The sequence below is a fragment of the Pithys albifrons genome, chromosome 12 (genome assembly GCF_047495875.1).
Source record: "Pithys albifrons albifrons isolate INPA30051 chromosome 12, PitAlb_v1, whole genome shotgun sequence".
In the NCBI taxonomy this organism is placed as follows: domain Eukaryota; kingdom Metazoa; phylum Chordata; class Aves; order Passeriformes; family Thamnophilidae; genus Pithys; species Pithys albifrons.
The window spans coordinates 5,532,865-5,551,036 of NC_092469.1; the positions used below are offsets into that span (position 1 = coordinate 5,532,865).

General features: G+C 50.4%; 1 protein-coding gene across 1 annotated transcript in view; it reads left to right on the forward strand.

Annotated features, from left to right (window-relative positions):
- Nucleotides 1-18,172, forward strand: part of LOC139677678 (hydrocephalus-inducing protein homolog) — a 61,571-nt gene that overhangs the window by 42,825 nt on the left and 574 nt on the right. Inside the window, exons 41-65 of the mRNA XM_071567873.1 lie at nt 588-1,068; nt 1,546-1,710; nt 2,162-2,364; nt 2,545-2,727; nt 2,961-3,080; nt 4,285-4,444; nt 4,544-4,716; nt 4,873-5,071; nt 6,334-6,433; nt 6,962-7,061; nt 7,257-7,425; nt 7,731-7,951; nt 8,282-8,336; nt 8,677-8,757; nt 8,798-9,161; nt 9,532-9,764; nt 10,352-10,503; nt 11,411-11,606; nt 12,159-12,267; nt 12,863-13,123; nt 13,476-13,618; nt 13,923-14,144; nt 15,300-15,460; nt 16,621-16,733; nt 17,329-17,590. Of these exons, the coding sequence (XP_071423974.1) occupies nt 588-1,068; nt 1,546-1,710; nt 2,162-2,364; nt 2,545-2,727; nt 2,961-3,080; nt 4,285-4,444; nt 4,544-4,716; nt 4,873-5,071; nt 6,334-6,433; nt 6,962-7,061; nt 7,257-7,425; nt 7,731-7,951; nt 8,282-8,336; nt 8,677-8,757; nt 8,798-9,161; nt 9,532-9,764; nt 10,352-10,503; nt 11,411-11,606; nt 12,159-12,267; nt 12,863-13,123; nt 13,476-13,618; nt 13,923-14,144; nt 15,300-15,460; nt 16,621-16,733; nt 17,329-17,590 (4,626 nt within the window). The remainder of the gene's footprint in view (nt 1-587; nt 1,069-1,545; nt 1,711-2,161; nt 2,365-2,544; nt 2,728-2,960; nt 3,081-4,284; nt 4,445-4,543; nt 4,717-4,872; nt 5,072-6,333; nt 6,434-6,961; nt 7,062-7,256; nt 7,426-7,730; nt 7,952-8,281; nt 8,337-8,676; nt 8,758-8,797; nt 9,162-9,531; nt 9,765-10,351; nt 10,504-11,410; nt 11,607-12,158; nt 12,268-12,862; nt 13,124-13,475; nt 13,619-13,922; nt 14,145-15,299; nt 15,461-16,620; nt 16,734-17,328; nt 17,591-18,172) is intronic.

Here is an 18,172-nt window from a genome sequence, read left to right on the forward strand (position 1 = left end):
AGCTTAGGCATCCCCTTCAGCAGCAGCAGCAGGTGAACCCAGGAGAAGATCTGGGTTCCAGCAGGACACCTGGTTGTTCAGAGCCTGATTTGCAGGAGGGGAATTCTTGCAGCCATTGCTTTCTGATTGCAGTGATTATTCTCATTAAGGAGCAGGCTCTGCCCAGGGAGAAGGGGGTTGGAGGAGCCAAGTAAGCTCTGTAGGAGGGATAAGTAAGTGTTAGCAATTTGTGAGCTGGTTTAAATGGGGAAGTCAAGAGCGGGAGGGCTTCAGGTGTCAGTGCAGAGAGATGGCACGTCAGCCTGTGCCAGCATGTCAGAGGTGTCCTGGTGGACCTTATGGGAGAAGTGGCACAGCTGAGACCTTACGATAGCCAGGCTTAGGTTTGGCTGGCTCTCGAGGTCCCCTCCCACCCTTCCTTACTTGGGATATTCCTAACCTCTCTATTGAGGAAGGTCCACAGAGATGGTCTAGCAGTTCCGCCTGGCCTCAGGGTCAAAGGGTGAAGGGCAGGGCCAGCTGGGATTACAGTGAGCCCAGGTTGCTGGTGTGACTCTCGGGGATGTTTTCTCTTTGACTTGCTGAAGGGAGCTAGAGCGGCTGCTGGCTCAGGAGCATCAGGAAGGCGAAGAGGAGTCCCACCCGGTGGCAGTCAAGGAACCCGCAGAACCACAGAACCAGAAAACCGAAAGCCTAGAAGTCCTAAATGACAGCGAGAAGATCTTGGACCTGAGGTTTAATACCTATCTATCTTCACAGAAGAAGCTCAAACATATTTTGTCATACTGGGACAGGGTTCAGGGCATTGTGCCTCTGAACCAAGAGGAAGACAAGAGCCCAACTAAACACAAAGGGCAGAAGATGTCTCTGGAGAAGTCAGAGAAGAAGCCTTTAGAAAAACACAGAGGCCGCAAGAATTCTCAGTCATCTCAGTCAGAAGAGGAAGTTTCAGAAGGTTCAGTCAGAAGCCAGGATTCTGGAGTGCCCTGCTTGGACATCCAGGTTGTGAGTCCTGATGATGTGTGTAGGATGATCCTCGAGAGCAACAGTCTGCCACCAGCAGAGCAGGTAAAGCCCTGCAAGGCTCAGATGCTGAGCTTGCCATGGTCTGGGGCCCCTGGAGCATTATGTCCCTGCAGGTGGTAACAAGCAAAGAACCTTGTCCAAGCCATTGATGATGTTCCATAATGGCTCAGAAGTATCCATACAATTGGGGAGGTTCTCACTATCTCTCAGATTGGTGGAAAGTGGGAGTGCTCTGTGCACAAGTATCCCATTTGTTCAGAGAATTTCTCAATCTGGAAATCTTTAGAAACAGTCCCAGGGCAGGGCAGCTCATGCTCATTGTTTTCTTCAGCTGAGTCACATGGGAGAGGTTTCTTTCTTGGTCCCACTTGTAGGTCCTGATCACCCCACTGGGCATAAAAAACCACTTGTACTCCACATAAATCAAAATTCCCACTGCTAAAAGCTCAGTGCCTTTGGAGAAGGAGTGTGAGGATGAAGATGACCAGAATATAAACAGGGTTTTCTCTTCTGTTTTAGATCCTGGATTTTCTGGGACTGGGTCCCTCAGGGCCTCCCATTCCCCCTGGCGCAGTTTTCTCCATGGTCCCCTACCCGAGGATGCGGGAGGTGCCTGCCACAGAAGACCTCAAGCACTTTACCCTCACTGAACCGGAAGCTGCTGAGAATGTGCACCACCATGTGGTGGGTGCTCCTTTTGTGCCTGCAATGAAGGCGCCAGGGCAGGGCCAGGCTGGACGGGCACACGGGGGACAGGTTAGATGGAACGGGATCACTGTGGAGGGGCATTGAAGACATGATGGGGCCCCATGTCTGCAGGTATCCTTTTCATCAGGGATGAGGGAAAAGACAGCTCTGCTGGAGACACAGAGCAGTTCTGTAAGACAAGAGGGGGAAAAAAATCCCTTAAACCCATCAACTTCCCTTGATAAGAGTCTCCTGGGTGGGGAGAGGGTCCTGGTGAGGAGTGCTGTCCTAGGCAAGAACAAAGACCGATAAGACCAAATCCATGGGCAGGTGGAGTTTATTTATTCTCTCTTCTGTCGGCTGACAAACCCACGTTTTGCTTTCCAGGACAGGAGTGTCTCAGGGAATGTCTGACCTCTCTCTCTCCCTTTTCTCCCCTTATGCCAAGGCCCCAGAGGCAGAGGCCAATTCCAGCAAGGGCTCCTCAAGGAAGAAGAAAGCTGGAAGCAGACAGATGTCTACAAAGGAGAAGCGGAACTCCATCCAGAGCACACAAAGTTTCCAGGATTCCTCCCCAGTAACATCTGCAAGTTCACCTGAGACAAAGAGAAGCCGATGTTGGAGTGTCTTAAGCCTCGAGAAACCTGCCAGGTGAGCTGCAAGGGAGGAGCTGATCCCTCTGCTTCATGGTCATCTTGCCAAATGAGGTGCTTTATCCTTGGCTTTGCAGTGACCCTCTGCCAGTGCCTCCATGAGATGGCGAGTGCATGACCCTCCTCCTTGTCTTGTTTGCTCCTTAACAATGTCTGAAGCTTCCTTTTTAATTGCCAGGCCAAGAAGGTACCGATGGATAGTTCCTGCCCACGGTGAGGTAGAACTGAAGATCCACTTCAGCACCACAGTGCCAGGGCAGTTTGAGCAGATGATGAATTTTGAGCTCCTGGGAACAAAACGCCTGTACCAGTTGCCCTGCAGTGGCGCCGGCCTCTACCCCAGCATCAGCCAGAACCCACGGTAAGGCTGGGCCACAGGAGCCTCCCATGCTGCTCCCCCTGACCTCGGAGCCAGGGCTGCCCCTTGGGACCTTCTGGGCAGGTGGTGCTACCTGAGTCACCCAGCATCTCTTCCGCTGCCTGGAGCTGGAGGCTGAACTGGTAGCTCAGTCACCAAGAAGGGTTATGGCTTTCTGACTAGATTTCCTGCTTGGAGCATCTCATAGCTTCTCTTTCCCTATTTTCTCTGCCCAGGCTGGTGTTTCCTCACTGCAGGAAGAGCAAGGAGGAGGATGACATCATCTTCAAGGAATATGTCATGAGCACAAAGCAGTTCCACTTTGGACCACTGCTGTGTGGGAAGTCAAGAGAGTGGTATGTGTTCCCTTCTCCTGAGCAAGCCTCCCTTTGTGCTGCCTATACAGAGTTGGGAGGGGATCTCCAAGGCCTTGTCCATCTCCTGGGCATACTTGGAGACACACGGCCCCAGTGGCACAATCCGGGGCAGTCCCAGGCAGAGACCTGGGAGACACATGGGGTTGAAGGACCACAGATGTGTGAGTTTGAGCAGACAACAGGCAAATGAGCCTTAGGAGAGCGGCTCTGCCAACATGATGGGTGCTCTGGTGGCCCAAGGCTGCTGCCAGCCCGAAGGTGACATGGGGCAACCTGTATCCCCCTCCACATCTCAGCTTCACCCCACAGGAAATGAACTTTATGGTGCTTTTTGAAGTGCTTTGAGCTCTACAGGTAGACTAAATGAGCAATTATTCTGTAGATGGTTTTGTAAACCTTTCATTAATCTGTAATATTAGTGAGATTTTGTGATTTGACCTGCCAAATATGTGTGTGGCAGAGGGGAACCTAGAGCAGGAATTACACTTTCCTGAGATTACATTGCATCCACACTGCTGCAAAAAGTCTGCCTAAAAATTATGTCACTGCATCTGTTGGCATATTTCTATTTTTCATGTCACTCTTTCTCCATGGGAGCTCTGAAGGGCCAGGCTGATGGATGGCCTGGGATTGCTGTTTGCCTCTTTAACCCTTTCACTCCAAATTAGTTCCGCACCTGAGAGAAGGGTCATTTGTTATCTTTCACATTCCCCTTGAGAATTGATGCTTTTGATTTCTTTCCCTCCGACTTTGAGGTAACCCATGAAATCCAACGCAGTTTCATGACTTTTCTGAAAAAGATAAGCTAAACTATTTTTAAAATGTCTTTTCAAAAGCCTTTCTATATATTCTAGAGGGAAGGCACTCCAAGAAAGAAGAGCAAGGGACTTATATGCCTGCGCATTGTTATTTTTCAGGCACTTTTAAATGCATATTGTGTAAAACACTGTTGAAATGGCCTGTGCATCGTGACACTTCTGGGGTGGAGGCACCAAGTCTAGGGGCAGGCATCAAAGTAAGGCAAGGATGAACACATGAACCATGCCTTGTGCCCCTGACAGGGATCGTTTCTCCTCACCTGCTTGTTAGACCATGGTCTTCCTGCTGCCAGGACACAGTGATTTCCTCAGTGTGTGGTAAAGACAACAGTCTCCTCTGCAGCCTTTTCCTCTTTTGTGGACAGGTACAAGGCACAGAACTGTCCTGGCAACTGTGAAAAGATAACCATCCTCAATAACTCCCCCATGGAGGCAGAGGTGCATTTCTCCTTTGAGAATGATGGCAAAGCAGAGACATTCCTTTTGGACCCTCCCAGCATGATGCTGAAACCAAAGGAGAAACAGGTAGGAGATGGGTAGGCAGCTATGGCAGGCACCGCAGAAGCGCCCTTCCTTCTGCTCACAGAGTGCTCTTTGTATTTCCTTTTGTGGGGACGGGTACAGAAGCTGACTCTTTGGGCATACCCAACTTCTGCTGGCTTCCTGGAAGACAATCTCATATGCTGTATTAAAGAGAACCCGGAGCCAGTGGTCTTCCAGCTGTGCTGCGAAGGCGTGCACGTGAAGCTGGGGGTCAGCCCTCAGGAGCTGTGTTTCAACAAGCTGCTTCTGCACAGGTCAGTTACCCCACGGGCACTCCAAGACTTGTGACAAAGACAAAAAGTTTAACTCTGGTTTCAGAGGCTCGGATAGAGCTTCTCCATGTTGCATTCAGTGGCGAGGCTGGTGTGAGCACCAGGCAGCTGATGCCGAGTGTCTTTCTGTCTCTGCAGGACCGACAGCAAGACCCTGGTCCTGATAAATGACAGCCCACTGCCCATGGCATGGCAGCTCACTGGGCTGGATGACCTTGGTGATGAGTTCTCCATATCACAAGATAGGGGCATTGTTGGTCCCCGTACGAACTTCGAGGTGCAGCTGAATTTCAGGGCCGAGAAGATTGGCATCAGTAATAAGATGATTCGACTAGAGGTGAGACAGACTTGTGCCTTCTCTGGCAGAGCAGGGCAGAGCAAGCAGCTGTGTGCTCTTAGGGATAGAGTCAGGAAGAGCTGCACCCAACAGACACAAGGGTGCTGTGGCCCCAACTTCTGCCTCTACACTGGATTTGCTGAAACACATGGTGCATCCACAGAATCACAGAATACGATGAGTTGGAAGGGACCCACAAGAATCATCGAGTCCACCTCCTGGCCCTGCACAGGACCAGCCCCAAGAATCACACCCTGTGCCCCAGAGTATCATCCAAATGGTCCTTGAACTCTGTGAGCCCTGGGGAGCCTATTCAGTGACTGACCACCCTCTGGGGGAAGAACCTCTTTCTTATATCCAACCTAAACCTCCCCTGACACAACTTTAGGCCATTCCCTCGAGTCCTGTCACTGGTCACCACAGAGAAGAGATTAGTGGCTCTTCCCCTCCTAAGGAAGTTGTCACTGCAATGAGGTCTCCCCTCAGTCTCCTCCAGACTGAACACACCAAGTGTCCTCAGCTGCTCCCTATACAGCTTCCCCTCAAGGCCCTTCACCATTTTTGTTGTCCTCCTTTGGACACTCTCTAAGAATTTAATATCTTTCTTATATTGTGGTGGCCAGAACTGCCACAATATTCCAGGGCAGGTCGCCCCAGTGAAGAGCAGAGCAGGACAATCCCCTTCCTCTACTGGCTGGTGATGCTTTGCCTGCTGCCCCCCAGGACACAGTTGTGTCCCATACTGTCACACATCACCCCAGATACCCTGGCTCTGCATCCACAACCACCTTGCTGCTGTGTGTGGTTAAAGGCTGTTGTTCAGCAGCATTATCTCTATACCCTTTCTGGAATCTGTCTGAGGCTCTTGCATAGAGCAACAAACTATTCCCCTGGGATTTTGTTCCCCATGGTTTAGGGGGCTGCATTTCAGTAAGGATGCTAGGGGATTGAAGAGGAGGGGGTTAATTGTCAATGCCACCTGCTCACATTTCTTGCGGTTGTTTCTACATCCCTGTGCCTCTCAAGGGTGCTTTAGCACCAGCATTCCCTGGTGTAGGAGTGGAGTTGGGCTGATAAGGTTTCTTACTGTAGCAAAATTCCACTGGGGCAGCCTGTGAGATGAACAGGTTAGGAAAGCTTGGGAGTCCAGAAACGCTTTTCAAGCAGGGGAGGCCACAGGGGAAGCAGCTGGCAGAGACAAGGACTTACAGGCTGGCTTCTCAAAGAGTGGTCTAAGCAGTATTTGTTTCTTGCTTCCTCAGGTTTCAGATACAGAAAACATCCTGGGCATTGTTCATGCTGAAAATATCAAAATCTCTGTGGAGGTCTATGATGTTAATCTGAGCATCAACATGCCTAAAGGTCAGTGGATGCCTCCCAAAGAAAGTAGTCCGAGTGAATTGTACTACCTTGGCAGGTGGGCAACCAAAGCACTTGGGAGGGGATGGGATAGCAGGCAAGGGTGGCACAGATACGTAAAGCACATACCTTGCAAGCTGCATGAAGTAAAGCACTGTCAGGGCACCAACAAACCTTGAGTCTCTCCCTTCTGAACTTTGAAATGTGCAGCTTCATGTGCAGATTGCATTTAGTGCTTTGAAACAACAGTGAGCAACTCCCAAAGCCTTAGTGCAGCACATAAAGTAGTTGGATTTGTGCTTGGAAGCAAAGAAATGGAAACCAAGCTCCTTGGCTTCTAACCCTGCAGATGCTTGGAGTAAGACAAGGGGGAGCCAAGTAGCTAAAGAATACTTCCAAGAATGGAAACTTGTGGAAGAGGGTTTTGGGCCATCCAAGAACTCCAGCTGTGTAGCTTGTGACCTGGTGGGGTCTGCAGCAACTCAACAAGTATTCACCATTTCTTACCTGGCTTCTGTGGGCTTTCTACAGGTTCAAGTGGTAACTTGGAATTTGGAATCATTAATGTCCTGGATACTAAGAAGGAAGTCCTGAGTCTGAAGAACAAAGGGACATACGACATTCAGTACAGGTGAGTGCAGCTGCCTGGTGGTGAGCTTTTCCTCAGGCTCCCAGGCCTGCACTCTCCCTCTGTCCATGGCTAGAACCTGTTCCCATGCTGCTCCCTTTTCTTTTTTTTTTTCTGGTCCTATGCAAAGCCCTGGCTGTGCTGGTAGTACCTGTACTTTTAACTGCAGAGGCCTTCATTCCTTCCCTTTCTCCTCAGTTTCAAACTGAAAACTGGAGGTGCCAAGATGAGCAACTTGGAATCACACTTCACCATCCAGCCACAGACAGGGGTGCTGAAAGCCTCCCGGCCCCCAGTGAATGTTGAGGTGCTCTTCCACCCCACAACTGAGCTGTTCCTCAAGAGCAAACCCATCCTGCTCTGCCAGGTGAGCTGCCTAGGCCAGGCTGTGTTAGCACACTGTGTCTTGAGAGCATAAGCAGGATAGGTGTCTTCTGGAAAGAAGGTTTTAACTGGGGTATCCTCACTCCTACATACACAAAGACTTTCAAAACCGTTTGGGAGGCTTCATAAGCAGAGCTGAAAATCTGGCTCTGGAGGAGGCATTTAAATAGGGAGGATGAGCTGATGGAGACCTAGATGAGCTGATGGAGCTGATGGAGAGTGGGGACAGGGGACAGGGGTAGAGGCTGGTCTCTTTTCTGTGTTTAACAGCCCCTCCTCTGGTTGCAGGTGATTGATCCCAAGCTTGGTCAAGGCGGCAAGCCAGTTGCCACCATCCCAGTGAGCGTGTCAGCAAGAGCTGTGTTCAGCAAATACAGCATTGAGCCTGCCTCGCCCATAAACTTTGGTGCCATGATTAAGGGCACCAAGAAATCCCAGGTCTTACTTCTGGAGAACACAGGCATGCTCAGCTTCAGATTCTTCATCCGCCAAGCACCGCAAAGGAAAAGGTAAGAGAAGGCCTGCAGCAGCCTTCCTGTCTGCGGAGGCACCGCCATGTGACTGGTGTGTGGCAGGCAGCCAGACCTGGGTGATTGTCCATTTGTGTCACTGGCTTGGGAAGAGGGAGCAAAAAAACACCTCACTATCCCCCCATGTGTGGGACAGAGCTGGTGACAGAGCTGGTCTGTCCATAATCTACAGCAATGGGTGCTGAAGGCAGCTCTCTGGGAGCCATCAGGAGCAGGAAGGCTTTCCTCTATGGGTAGGAAGGCCAGCTTTGGCCTCAGAGAAAGGCCAGGGAGCTCAGCTTGACAGATGTCTCTACTTTCTCCTCTCAGTTCACAGCAAGAGGAATCTGCCCCTCCGGTCAGGGAGAGAAAGCGCTCAACGCAGGTGGGTGGCTCCTGCTCCTCCCCAACACATGCTGCTGCAGGGGATGTGAGAGGATGCTGCTGTGCCCAGGCTGGGGTGGGGGGGTGCATCACCACAGGGCAGGACATGGTCTGTGGGATGGAGAGTCTGTTATCTGCTCAGCTCCACTGACAGTCCCAGGTGTTAGCTCTGACCTGGAGCTGTGGGATCAAGAGAGGGGAGCAGGTCCTGTGTTTTGTGGCTGCCAGACAGTGTAGGTCTGTGAACACCACAGAAGCAAAATGTTCCAGTCTATATAGCTCTGACAATTTTGCTTTTTCTTCTTCCCAATCCTCTCCCTCTCTCCCATCATTTCTCTCAGTCATTTCTGTTCTCCTGTACCCTGGAGGCTGAGGAATCCCAGTTACCACCTTCATTCTTTACATCAAAGCCTTTTCTCTCTGCCACTTGGGACAGGTGTGCAGCTTCTCCTGCTTGTTCATCTCATCCTGGGGCTGCTTTTGGGCCACAGATTCATCCTTCTTTGCCCTGGGACTGGGTGCTTGGGCCCAACTGGAAGCCAAGGCATGGCCTACTCCTTGCTTGGGGTGTTGGAAGTTATGGCTCTCAGGCATCAGCCTCTCCTGGCTCTCTTTCTGCAGGCTGCCCTGTCTGTAGGCATGTTCACAGTGTCCCCTTGCTCCGGCTCCATCCGTCCTTCGGGCGTGCAGAAGATCACAGTAGATTGCAATGCAGGACCAGAGGGGAAATGTGAGGAGCAGCTGTACATCGACATCAGCGGCAGAGACCCTGAGGACAATCCCCTTGGCATTCCCTTCACCCTGATTGCCGAGTCCTGCTCCCCTGGTACGTGCTGTCCACAAGTTCCCATGGTCAGACCTGCTGCTGCTCAGCACTTAAACTTGTTACTTGAATAGAGAGGCACCTTGGTCCTCAAGTCCCACCTTAAAATCCTCAGAGGTTCCAGTCCTTTTCAAGTCTACCAGTGGGGAGAGGCTGGGAGGGATGCGTGGAAGGATAAAAGGAAAGCAATGCCCTTTAAAACTGAGGTTGACTGAAACTCCATCCTCACAGCCAGCTCTCCCATCCAAGGCTGGGGTTTGCAGTCACCTGAGCAGAAAGGGCTTAATCAAGCCTTCTGAGAGGCCAGCAGGGTCCAGATAAATTCAGCAAGGAGACTTCTCCATCCTAAGCCCTCCCTCTGATCTGTCTGCAGCACTTGTTGATGATATCACGTCCATCTTTGAGCAGTACCCAATCTACAGCAGTGCCAAGCTCCGCCAGAGGTTACAGTCGGTGCAAGGCAATGGTGTGTTCGTCAAAGATGCAAACAAATTCACCTTCATCAAAGTTCTGGTTGGGCAACAGGCCACAGCTCACTTCAAGATCTGTAATGGGAGCAGTCTCCCATGTGATGTGGCGCTTTCCATCAAAGCCATGCCTAAACAGGTAAGAACAAGAGGCCAAGGTGACTGTTGCTCTCCAAAGGCCATGTTGAGGTCCTGCCTTGTTCTCCAGATTCATTGCATTCTCTGGCCCAGCTGGGTTAGTCCAGCTCAGTGCAGGTCAAACTGCAGAGAACAGCAATGCCATAGGGGTCAGTTGCATTGAATTTCACGTCTCAAGCAAATTTTGGTTCACACTTCTGGGTCTTTGATGGGAGACTTAAATCCCTCTGAATGTCTCTTGAAAGATCACTCAGAGAGGGGCTGTTACAGACTGATGTGCCAGAGCTTAAAGCAGAGCATTTCCTTAGGCTCGCTGGCTTTTCCTTCTCTTTAAAGGCCAGTTCTAGGTTATTTGCAAGGTTTTTCATGCAGTCCCAACCTCCCATGTGTGCTGGGGTGGATGCCAAGCATTTAAAACAAGTTTTTGCAAGCCTGGACTTCAGCATCCACTGGGATGGAGGGAGCCTGCCCAGGGAAGTAGGGAGCAAGGCACGCTGTCTGGGGCTGTTCCCAGTGATGCATAGATGAATATACTGTGTCATGTTGAAAGATGTTTCCTCCTAATGCCACACCGTGGGTTCCCCCAAGACTTCCAGCCACATCAGCAAGATTTTCAAGTTGGATCCTGGCAAGATGAGCATTCCTGGCTTTTCCCACGCCTTTGCTAAAGTGACCTTCAGTCCACAAGATGATCAGCTGTACCAATGCACTTTCACAGCTTCTCTTGTTATCCCAAAAAGGTAATTGACCCTGTGAAATATTGGGGTGGACTATTCTGACAGCTGCTTCTCCTCTTGTTAACTCTAATGCTTTCAATAGCCTTAGGCAGAGTACTTGGCATGAGATGATCTGAGGGGCAGTAACTATTAGAGCAGAGCAGAAAATAAAGAGGGTACTTTAGCCTGTGTGAAGGACTATGAAGAGAGGGCATTAGGTACCCAGCTGGAAGATCCTGACAAGTGCAACAGCTGAGCTGAGACTTTCCAAGGACAAAGGCTTAGATGAGGCAGTTTCTGTGCCAGCAAGTCAAGATTTCCTCCTTATTTCTGCAAAATGAAGTGATCCTGTGTGATTCCCCAGTGTGTATTGAGCTATTTTTATATCAAGGGAGTGATTGGAGCTCTTATCAAAGAGAAGCCCAGTTCCTCTCCCTGGGACCTGTGTACTGGGGCTCTGACCTGCCCTTCCCCACCCCTTTAGTAGCTGAATAGGAACAGAAGTCAGCTTTCTGCCCTAATGAGCAATTCCCTTTTCAGTGTCCTTGGAAATAATCTACTGATGGTGTTGTTGATTTGTTTTTCTCTTTTTGTTTTTGTACTGTTTTCATGGTGTGCTTTTGCTTGTTGCATATGTCTCATATCACTGCAGCCAGGGGATTTGCCATGTCTCACCTGGTGCCTTATTATTTACCTGGTGGACTGAATGATTCAATTAAGGGAAATTATTTGAAAGTGTTAATTCCAGAAAGCTCTGGCTCTCTGGAGCAGATTCCTCTTGTGACTGGCCCCGAGTGGACTGGAAAGGAGTTGGGGTGGGCAGTGTCATGGGGCACAGGAGCACCAGCCAGGGACAGCATAGCCCTTGCTGCACTGCTTGCCCAGTGGGACATGAGTAGTGCCAGCTGAAATGGTTTCTGTGCCTCTGCAGCAGCCCCGTGAAGATGAAACCCCAAGAGTTGACATTCACTATCAGTGGACAGGGCAACAAGCCTCAGGTGACAGTTATGTGCCCAGAGCTTCACAGTGAGAGAGGAAACCCTGTGCTGCGCTTCAGGAGGCTTCTGCTGGGGGAGTCACAGAAACTCCCCCTGGTCCTTCGGAACAATGGCATGCTACCTACCCAGGTGAGCACCCACTCAGGGAATGCTCTGTGCTTGTCCTGTGGAGGAAAGGTCCCAAAAACGTGGGAGCAGGTCTAAGAAATTATTTTTAAGCAAATGGCTGACTTCTGCTCTCCAGGAACAGAGTTCTTCTTGGAAATGTGATTTTGTGTCCAGTCTTTCCTCTTCAGTTGAACACAACACAGGAAATGTGGTGGGGTGTTTTCCCCCCTTGTCTCTCAGCTCACGTTTTGTTCCCATGTGGGCATGTGTGATGTCCCGGATCCATTAGATTGCATTTGATCTTGGTTTACCACATTTTAACTAGATTTTAGTTGTGATTTAATTACATTCTGCTCGTTACTTTCTGTCCTGTTTGGCTCTGTCAATTCTATCCAAATGCTTCTAAACTCTCTTTTCCCATCTGACTTGACTTAAACTTTGTGCTGAGCACTGTGTTTGAGGAGGGAAGGTGGTCTGGATTCCTTGTGCTGGACCAGTGGCAGTATGGGCTCAGTCCATGTACCATCCTCTACTCACACCAATGTCATTGTGTCATATGTTCACTTTTTTCAGTTTACATTACACGTCATGGATGAGCAGGGAGTTTTCTTCCTGAAAGGCAGGCAGTCTGCACTAGACAACTTCCACATTGCAGACATGGAAGAGGACTCCAGGGGAAAAGGTAAATTCACTAACCATGCAGTGTGGTCATCCACAGAAGGAAAATGTGTGCCCTGCTCTTGACTTGTCTAAGCAGCAGTCATGTGTTAGACATAGTTTCTTTCCTTGGTCTCTCTGTCCCTCGAGCTTTTCTTGTGCACTCTTTGCAGGGGTTGCTCCCAGCAAGTTGTTATGGGGTTTTGTGTTCTTCTAGACATGGAGGGTTGGGTTGTGGGGGACCATCACCACCTCAGCAGACCATCTGAGGTCTTTGCTGCATGTGGGAAGGTGCCAGCCTGAATGGAGGCAGCCCCTGAGCACATAAACCAGCCAGCCGAAGCCAATCACACTCCTTGGCTCAGCTTTCTATATGACAGGAGCTGGCTGGAAGCAGATGGACTGAGGGCTGGGTGTTAACCTGAGGTTAAGCCACTTAAGCAGTGATATCTGTGATGGTGGCATAGTCCTTGTGAACACAGGAAGAAGGTCTGGAACCATTGGTGGGAGAGCCTGTGCTTAGCAGCAACTGATTTCAACCTCTTCTTCCTCATGTACCCCACGAAAATAATTCCTCTGTACAGCTCTATCACTTAACTCTGATTTCTATTGCTGTGCAGCAAAGAAGCCCCACAAAAAGCCTTACCTGCTCCTGCAACATGGGCAATCAGCAGAGTTTGATGTGTTTTTCAAACCCACTGTGGCCCAACGTCTAGAAGGGAAGATCTGTGTGGCAGTGGCAGGCAACTATGAAGAGACCCACATAGAGCTGGTGGGTGAAGGCTGCGATGATGACTTCACCCTTGATAACCTCCCCGGACTAGGCAAAGACAGCGAGGAGAAGAATGCTCAGGGCCATCTGGACAGTGACATCATTGAGGGTAAGAGAGGAGAAGCTGCTAAGGTAGAGCAAGGAAGAGGAAAGGTCTGATCATGCATGTCCTCTCACTAGACAGGCCTGTCCTGTCACCCACTGGAGCTGGTGGCCTGTTAGCATGCCAGCCATGCACACAGAGCAGTGTGTGCTGTGCTGCTTGTCACTGTGCACAGGCACAGCCACAGGCGTAGAGACCTGTCAGGGTGTTTCCCTGAAAGTGCTGGGTTGGGGAACTGCATCTCCCAGAGAGAGGAAGACTTGGAGCAAGGAAGACTTGAACATACATGTGTGTGTGTGCATGTGAGGGGGGCAGATGGAGCTCACCACACACTGAGATCTCTTGCTCTCCTTAACAGCTATCAAGGTGAATCACATCGACTTTGGGGAATGTGCAATCTGTAGATGGTACCACCAGACCTTCACAATCACCAACCACAGCAAAGTGGACGTGATGCGGTTTGAGTGGCTGGCAGATGCCCCGTTCCAGTTCTCCCCCAAGGTGAGCTTGTTGCTTAAACCCTGCCCTGGTGGTCCTGGGAGCTGGCAGGGAGTTAACCACATACCAGCAAGAGCCCATTCCAGTGCCATGGCTTTGCTGGGGCAGGGCTGCCAGCCCTGCAGAAAAGGCTCCATGTTATGAGAGGTGGCACCTTCTGTTCATACTTTGCTCTATCAAATCTGACATAAATCCACACTGAGGTGCAGATTCCTGGCACAGCTGCTCACAGTATCGATCCCTTTTGCTGTCAGTCCTGCCCTTGCCAGTGACTCCAGTTTGGTCTCGACTCTCTGGTTCTCTCTAGGTGGGACATCTCCAGCCTGGTTGTGCCAAGGATATCAAAGTGACCTTGAAATCTGATGTCCCAGTCACCTTGAAAAGGCACCCTGTGACATGTAAGGTGGCCAAGATCAAATACAAGCTGCCACCAGAGGAGGTTTATGACTGGGACGACGGAATGTGCACTGGCGAGTGGGTGGATGCCACCAGGAAAGGCCCAGCAGCCAGATGGCCTGTGAAGGAGAAGGTAAGAAGCACACCAGCAACAGCTAACCAAGCTTCTACAAAAGGAACTGCTGACAGCAGCAGACCATCACTGCTGCTGGCAGAGCAGCTCCTGCTTCCCCTGGACATTGGCTCCAGCCATGAGGGGCACCAGCCGGGTATTTTAGGGGAGAGGTGGATGTGTAGGACCAGATGCACTCACACAAGAGGGGGGAAGCCTTTTGACAAGAGATCTTTATCCACAGCCAAACTATCAGTCTGTGCCACAAGCCAGGTGTTGCAGCCTGCGTTGAACAGGAGGTCATGTTTTATGATTTTATCCCATTTTACAGTGTTAAAATCTCTTCATTTCATTTGGTGCCTTGTCACCAGGAAGGAGTTCGGTCCACTGTGCTCTGTCTCTTGTTTTGAAGTGGAGAGCAAGCCAAGTGCTCTTCTGTGTACACTGGTGAGCTCTGAGCTCTGTCTACACCAATGCCAGAGATTTTGGTTGTGGTCTCTGTATTGTGTGGGGTATCTCACTATGGAGAAACTCAGGCACTGTGTGACAGTATGCAGGAATCTGGAGAAATCATCTCCAGAAATCATTTCCAGGAACTCTTGCTTTTACTGTCATTATTGCCAAACACACTCATATTGGTGAAGGTTCTTTCTGAGTCTCTGAACCATCCTAAGTCCTGTAAGCCAAACCTCCCCATCAGAGGATCAGCAGTTGGAGACTTTCCTGGTGAGATGGCTCACATCCCAAAATGCCCATAGCCCACTCCCACCCCACACACAGTATCTGGACAGCACTTTGTTCTAAAACATGAAGGAAAGAGTTCTTTCTAGGACTGGTCAGTCTCCATCCACAGAGCTCTAGCATGGAAACTTAATCCTAATTTTGAGACCAGCTAGATTTATAGAGGATCAGGGAAAAGGTCAGAGACTCTACAGGGTTGAAGCACAGGAACTGACAGCTGGCCATACTCCCCTTGGGTGTATTAATAGCTGTGGTGACTGCTTTGATCAGTGGGGAGAAACAAATACTGTTGCAGAACACTCCAATTTTGTCAACTTTCCAGGGAAATAAACCTGAATGGCCTTTCTATGTGGCTGATTTTGGAGGCCAAAAGATTCCCTGCTCAGCCTGGCTTTCTGGGCTCTGCTCAGTGATTCTTCCCTCCTCTGCCTACAGGTGGCCAAGACACTCCTGGAACCACCTCACACCTTCCTGGAGAAGAGCAGCCATGAGGTTGAGCTCTTCCTTAGTGCTCTTGTTGACTATGCCAGGTTCAAACTGAATACAATTGTCGTTCAGTTTGAGAATACCAAGCTCTTCCAGACAGCGATGGGCAGGTGAGTGCTGGAGGCCAGGCTGGGGCCTGCAAGTGGGAGCTGCCATTGCCCAGGGCTGGACCACTCCAGAACCACGCCATGCTTGCGTTTTATGTTCAGTCTCACCTGCTGTTCTTCCCTTTAAACCAATCATTTATTGTTTCATCCTTTCCAAGTCCTGGCCGGGTGCTGGGGCAACCTGAACCCCAGCCAGCAGCCAAGCCTCACACAGCCACTTGCTCACTCCTCCACCAGCAGGACTGGGGAGGGAACTGGAAGGGTAAAAGAAAAGCTGGAAAACTCATGGGTTGAGATAAAAGACAGTTTAACAGGGAAAGCAAAAGCTGCGCACACAAGCACAGCAAAACAAGGAATTAATTCCCTGCTTCCTGTGGGCAGGCAGGTGTTCAGCCATGCCCAGGAGAGCAGGGCCCCCATCACAAGGATAGTTACTGAGGAGGACAAAGACATTCAATCCAAACATCTCCCCCTTCCTCCTTCCCCCTTCTCCCCCCCCCACTTTCTATACTGAGCACGATGTCATAGCGTGCACAATATCCCTTTGATCAGTTGGGACCAGCTGTCTTGGCTGTGTCTCCTTCCAACACTCCATGCATCCCAAACTTCGTCTCCAGCCTGGCAGTACAAAAAGCAGAAAAGACCGTGGTTCTGTGTAAGCCCTGCTCAGAAAACACAGAAACATCTCTATATTATCAGCTGGAAAGGAAAAATCTCTACCCCAGCCAAAACAAGCACAAGCCCACATTACCTGCATGCAAAGCCAGGCAGGAGATGGTGGCCACCATCTTGCTGAGCCGTACAAAGAGACATTCAGTGCTGTCATGCCTTTCTGCTGAGAACGGCCATGGTTTTGCTTTCATTGCACATCACCTGTTCTCATCTGCTTGAGGATGACTTTGCAGTCAAACAAAGACATAAAGGCCAGAATGAGCCCCTTAACCTCAACCTCCTGGGCACCGTGTTGGGCCTTTCCTCTTCCAGACTTTGAAATACTTTGTTTGGGCCACCCAGGGCAGCAATCTGATTGTGGCACAGTTGCCTGGGGAAGAAGATGTTCCTCAGCAGAAAGCAGTACCAGGAGCCCACCATGCAGTGTTACTTTACTACATGCTTTGTGTTTATTGAATGTTGTCTTTTTATTCCTCCTTCTTGTTTTTCAGTTTCAAGATGTTTAATACTGGGAATGTAGCCCTGAACTACTCCTGGGAAGTGGGTGTGGATAATCAAAAAGCATTGAGATGTTCTGGGAAGCTGTTTTCACCTACTATCATGGGTAAGGCATTGGCTCTTCAGTGTGCCTGGGGCATTTCAATTGGTAGCTGAGGGCCTGGGGAGAAGACCTTGCCACTTCACCCCAAAACATTAATTGTTTTTTCACCCCTCTCCATTCTCACCAACATCTTCCTGGTCGCAGCCAGAGAGTTTTTTCCTTGCCCCCTCTCGGCCTTTTAGTGCCTCCTGTTCTTGCTCTGTCACTTGTGCTCTGCACAGGAGCTGAGCAAGGCTCCTGGGGGAGCCATGTGTTGAGTCAGGACTGGGAAGGGGGACATTGGGGCACTACTTTGGGAAGTCTCTGAGACTGGGAAAAACAATGGTGGAAGAAGTGAGCAGCCCTGCATGTCTGTATGCAGTTCCCCACTCCAGGGCAAATGCAAAGTCACTGTCTAAAACTAACCCTTCTGCCCCAGCACAGGAGTGTGTGTTGCAGGTGGAGACCCTGCTCCCCACCGCTGTATCTGCTGCTGAAAGTACTTGGCCAGTGGTTCTCCAAGCGCCTCCCGTATCATTTCCACCCACCTGCAGCAGGAGGCAGAGTGGTTGGGAACAAAGGATTTTGTCTTTGAAAGATGTCCTTTTCCTTTTTGCAGGTTATTTCTTATCATCTGCTGCTGTGAAGGTCTGGTTCAGGTCAAGGCAGCCCCAGTCAAGTCAATGCCATTCAAAGCAGCTGCGCCACTCTGGAGAGGGCATTGCATCCTCCCTGGAATTGTCTCCAAATGCCGTCAATGCCCCGGAGCTGTTCTCCATCGAGCCCCGCTGTGGTACAATCCCTGTTGGCAAGAGTCAGATTTTTCAGGTGACCTTCTGCCCCACGCGTGGGGGCGACTTCAAGGGCCAAATGCAGTGCAGGTAGGAAACATCTGAGTGCTTTCCAATTCATGTTCCTGATGGGTATCACAGAATGAATGGGTCAGGTTGGAAGGGACCACAGTGGACTGTCTGGTCCCACCTCCCTGCTCAAGCAGGGTCATCCCAGAGCATATGGCACAGGATTGTGTCCAGAGGGGGTTCTGGAATATAGCTGGTGAGGCAGACTCCACACCTTCTCTGGACAACCTCTCACCTGCACAGGAAAGAAGTTCTTCCTCACATTCAGGTGGAACTTGCTTTGCATCAGGTTCTGCCCATTGTCTCTAGTCCTGTTGATGGGCACCACTGAGCAGAACCTGGTCCATCTTCTGACACAGTCCCTTCAGTCCCTCTCACTGGGGTGGGTGAGTATGGAGGCCTGGGGACAGCCAGCCCCCAAGAGGCAGTAGAACCACCCAGCATACAGGAGCACAGAAAGATGATCACCACCTGGCCTTGGCAGAAGCAAGTGCAGAGACAATGGGAAAAGACATCGTATGTAACACTAAGCCCCCGGAGGGCTGCAAAATCTAGAATGGGAGATCCAGAATTGCTGTCAAGGGGCCAAACCAATCCCTAGTT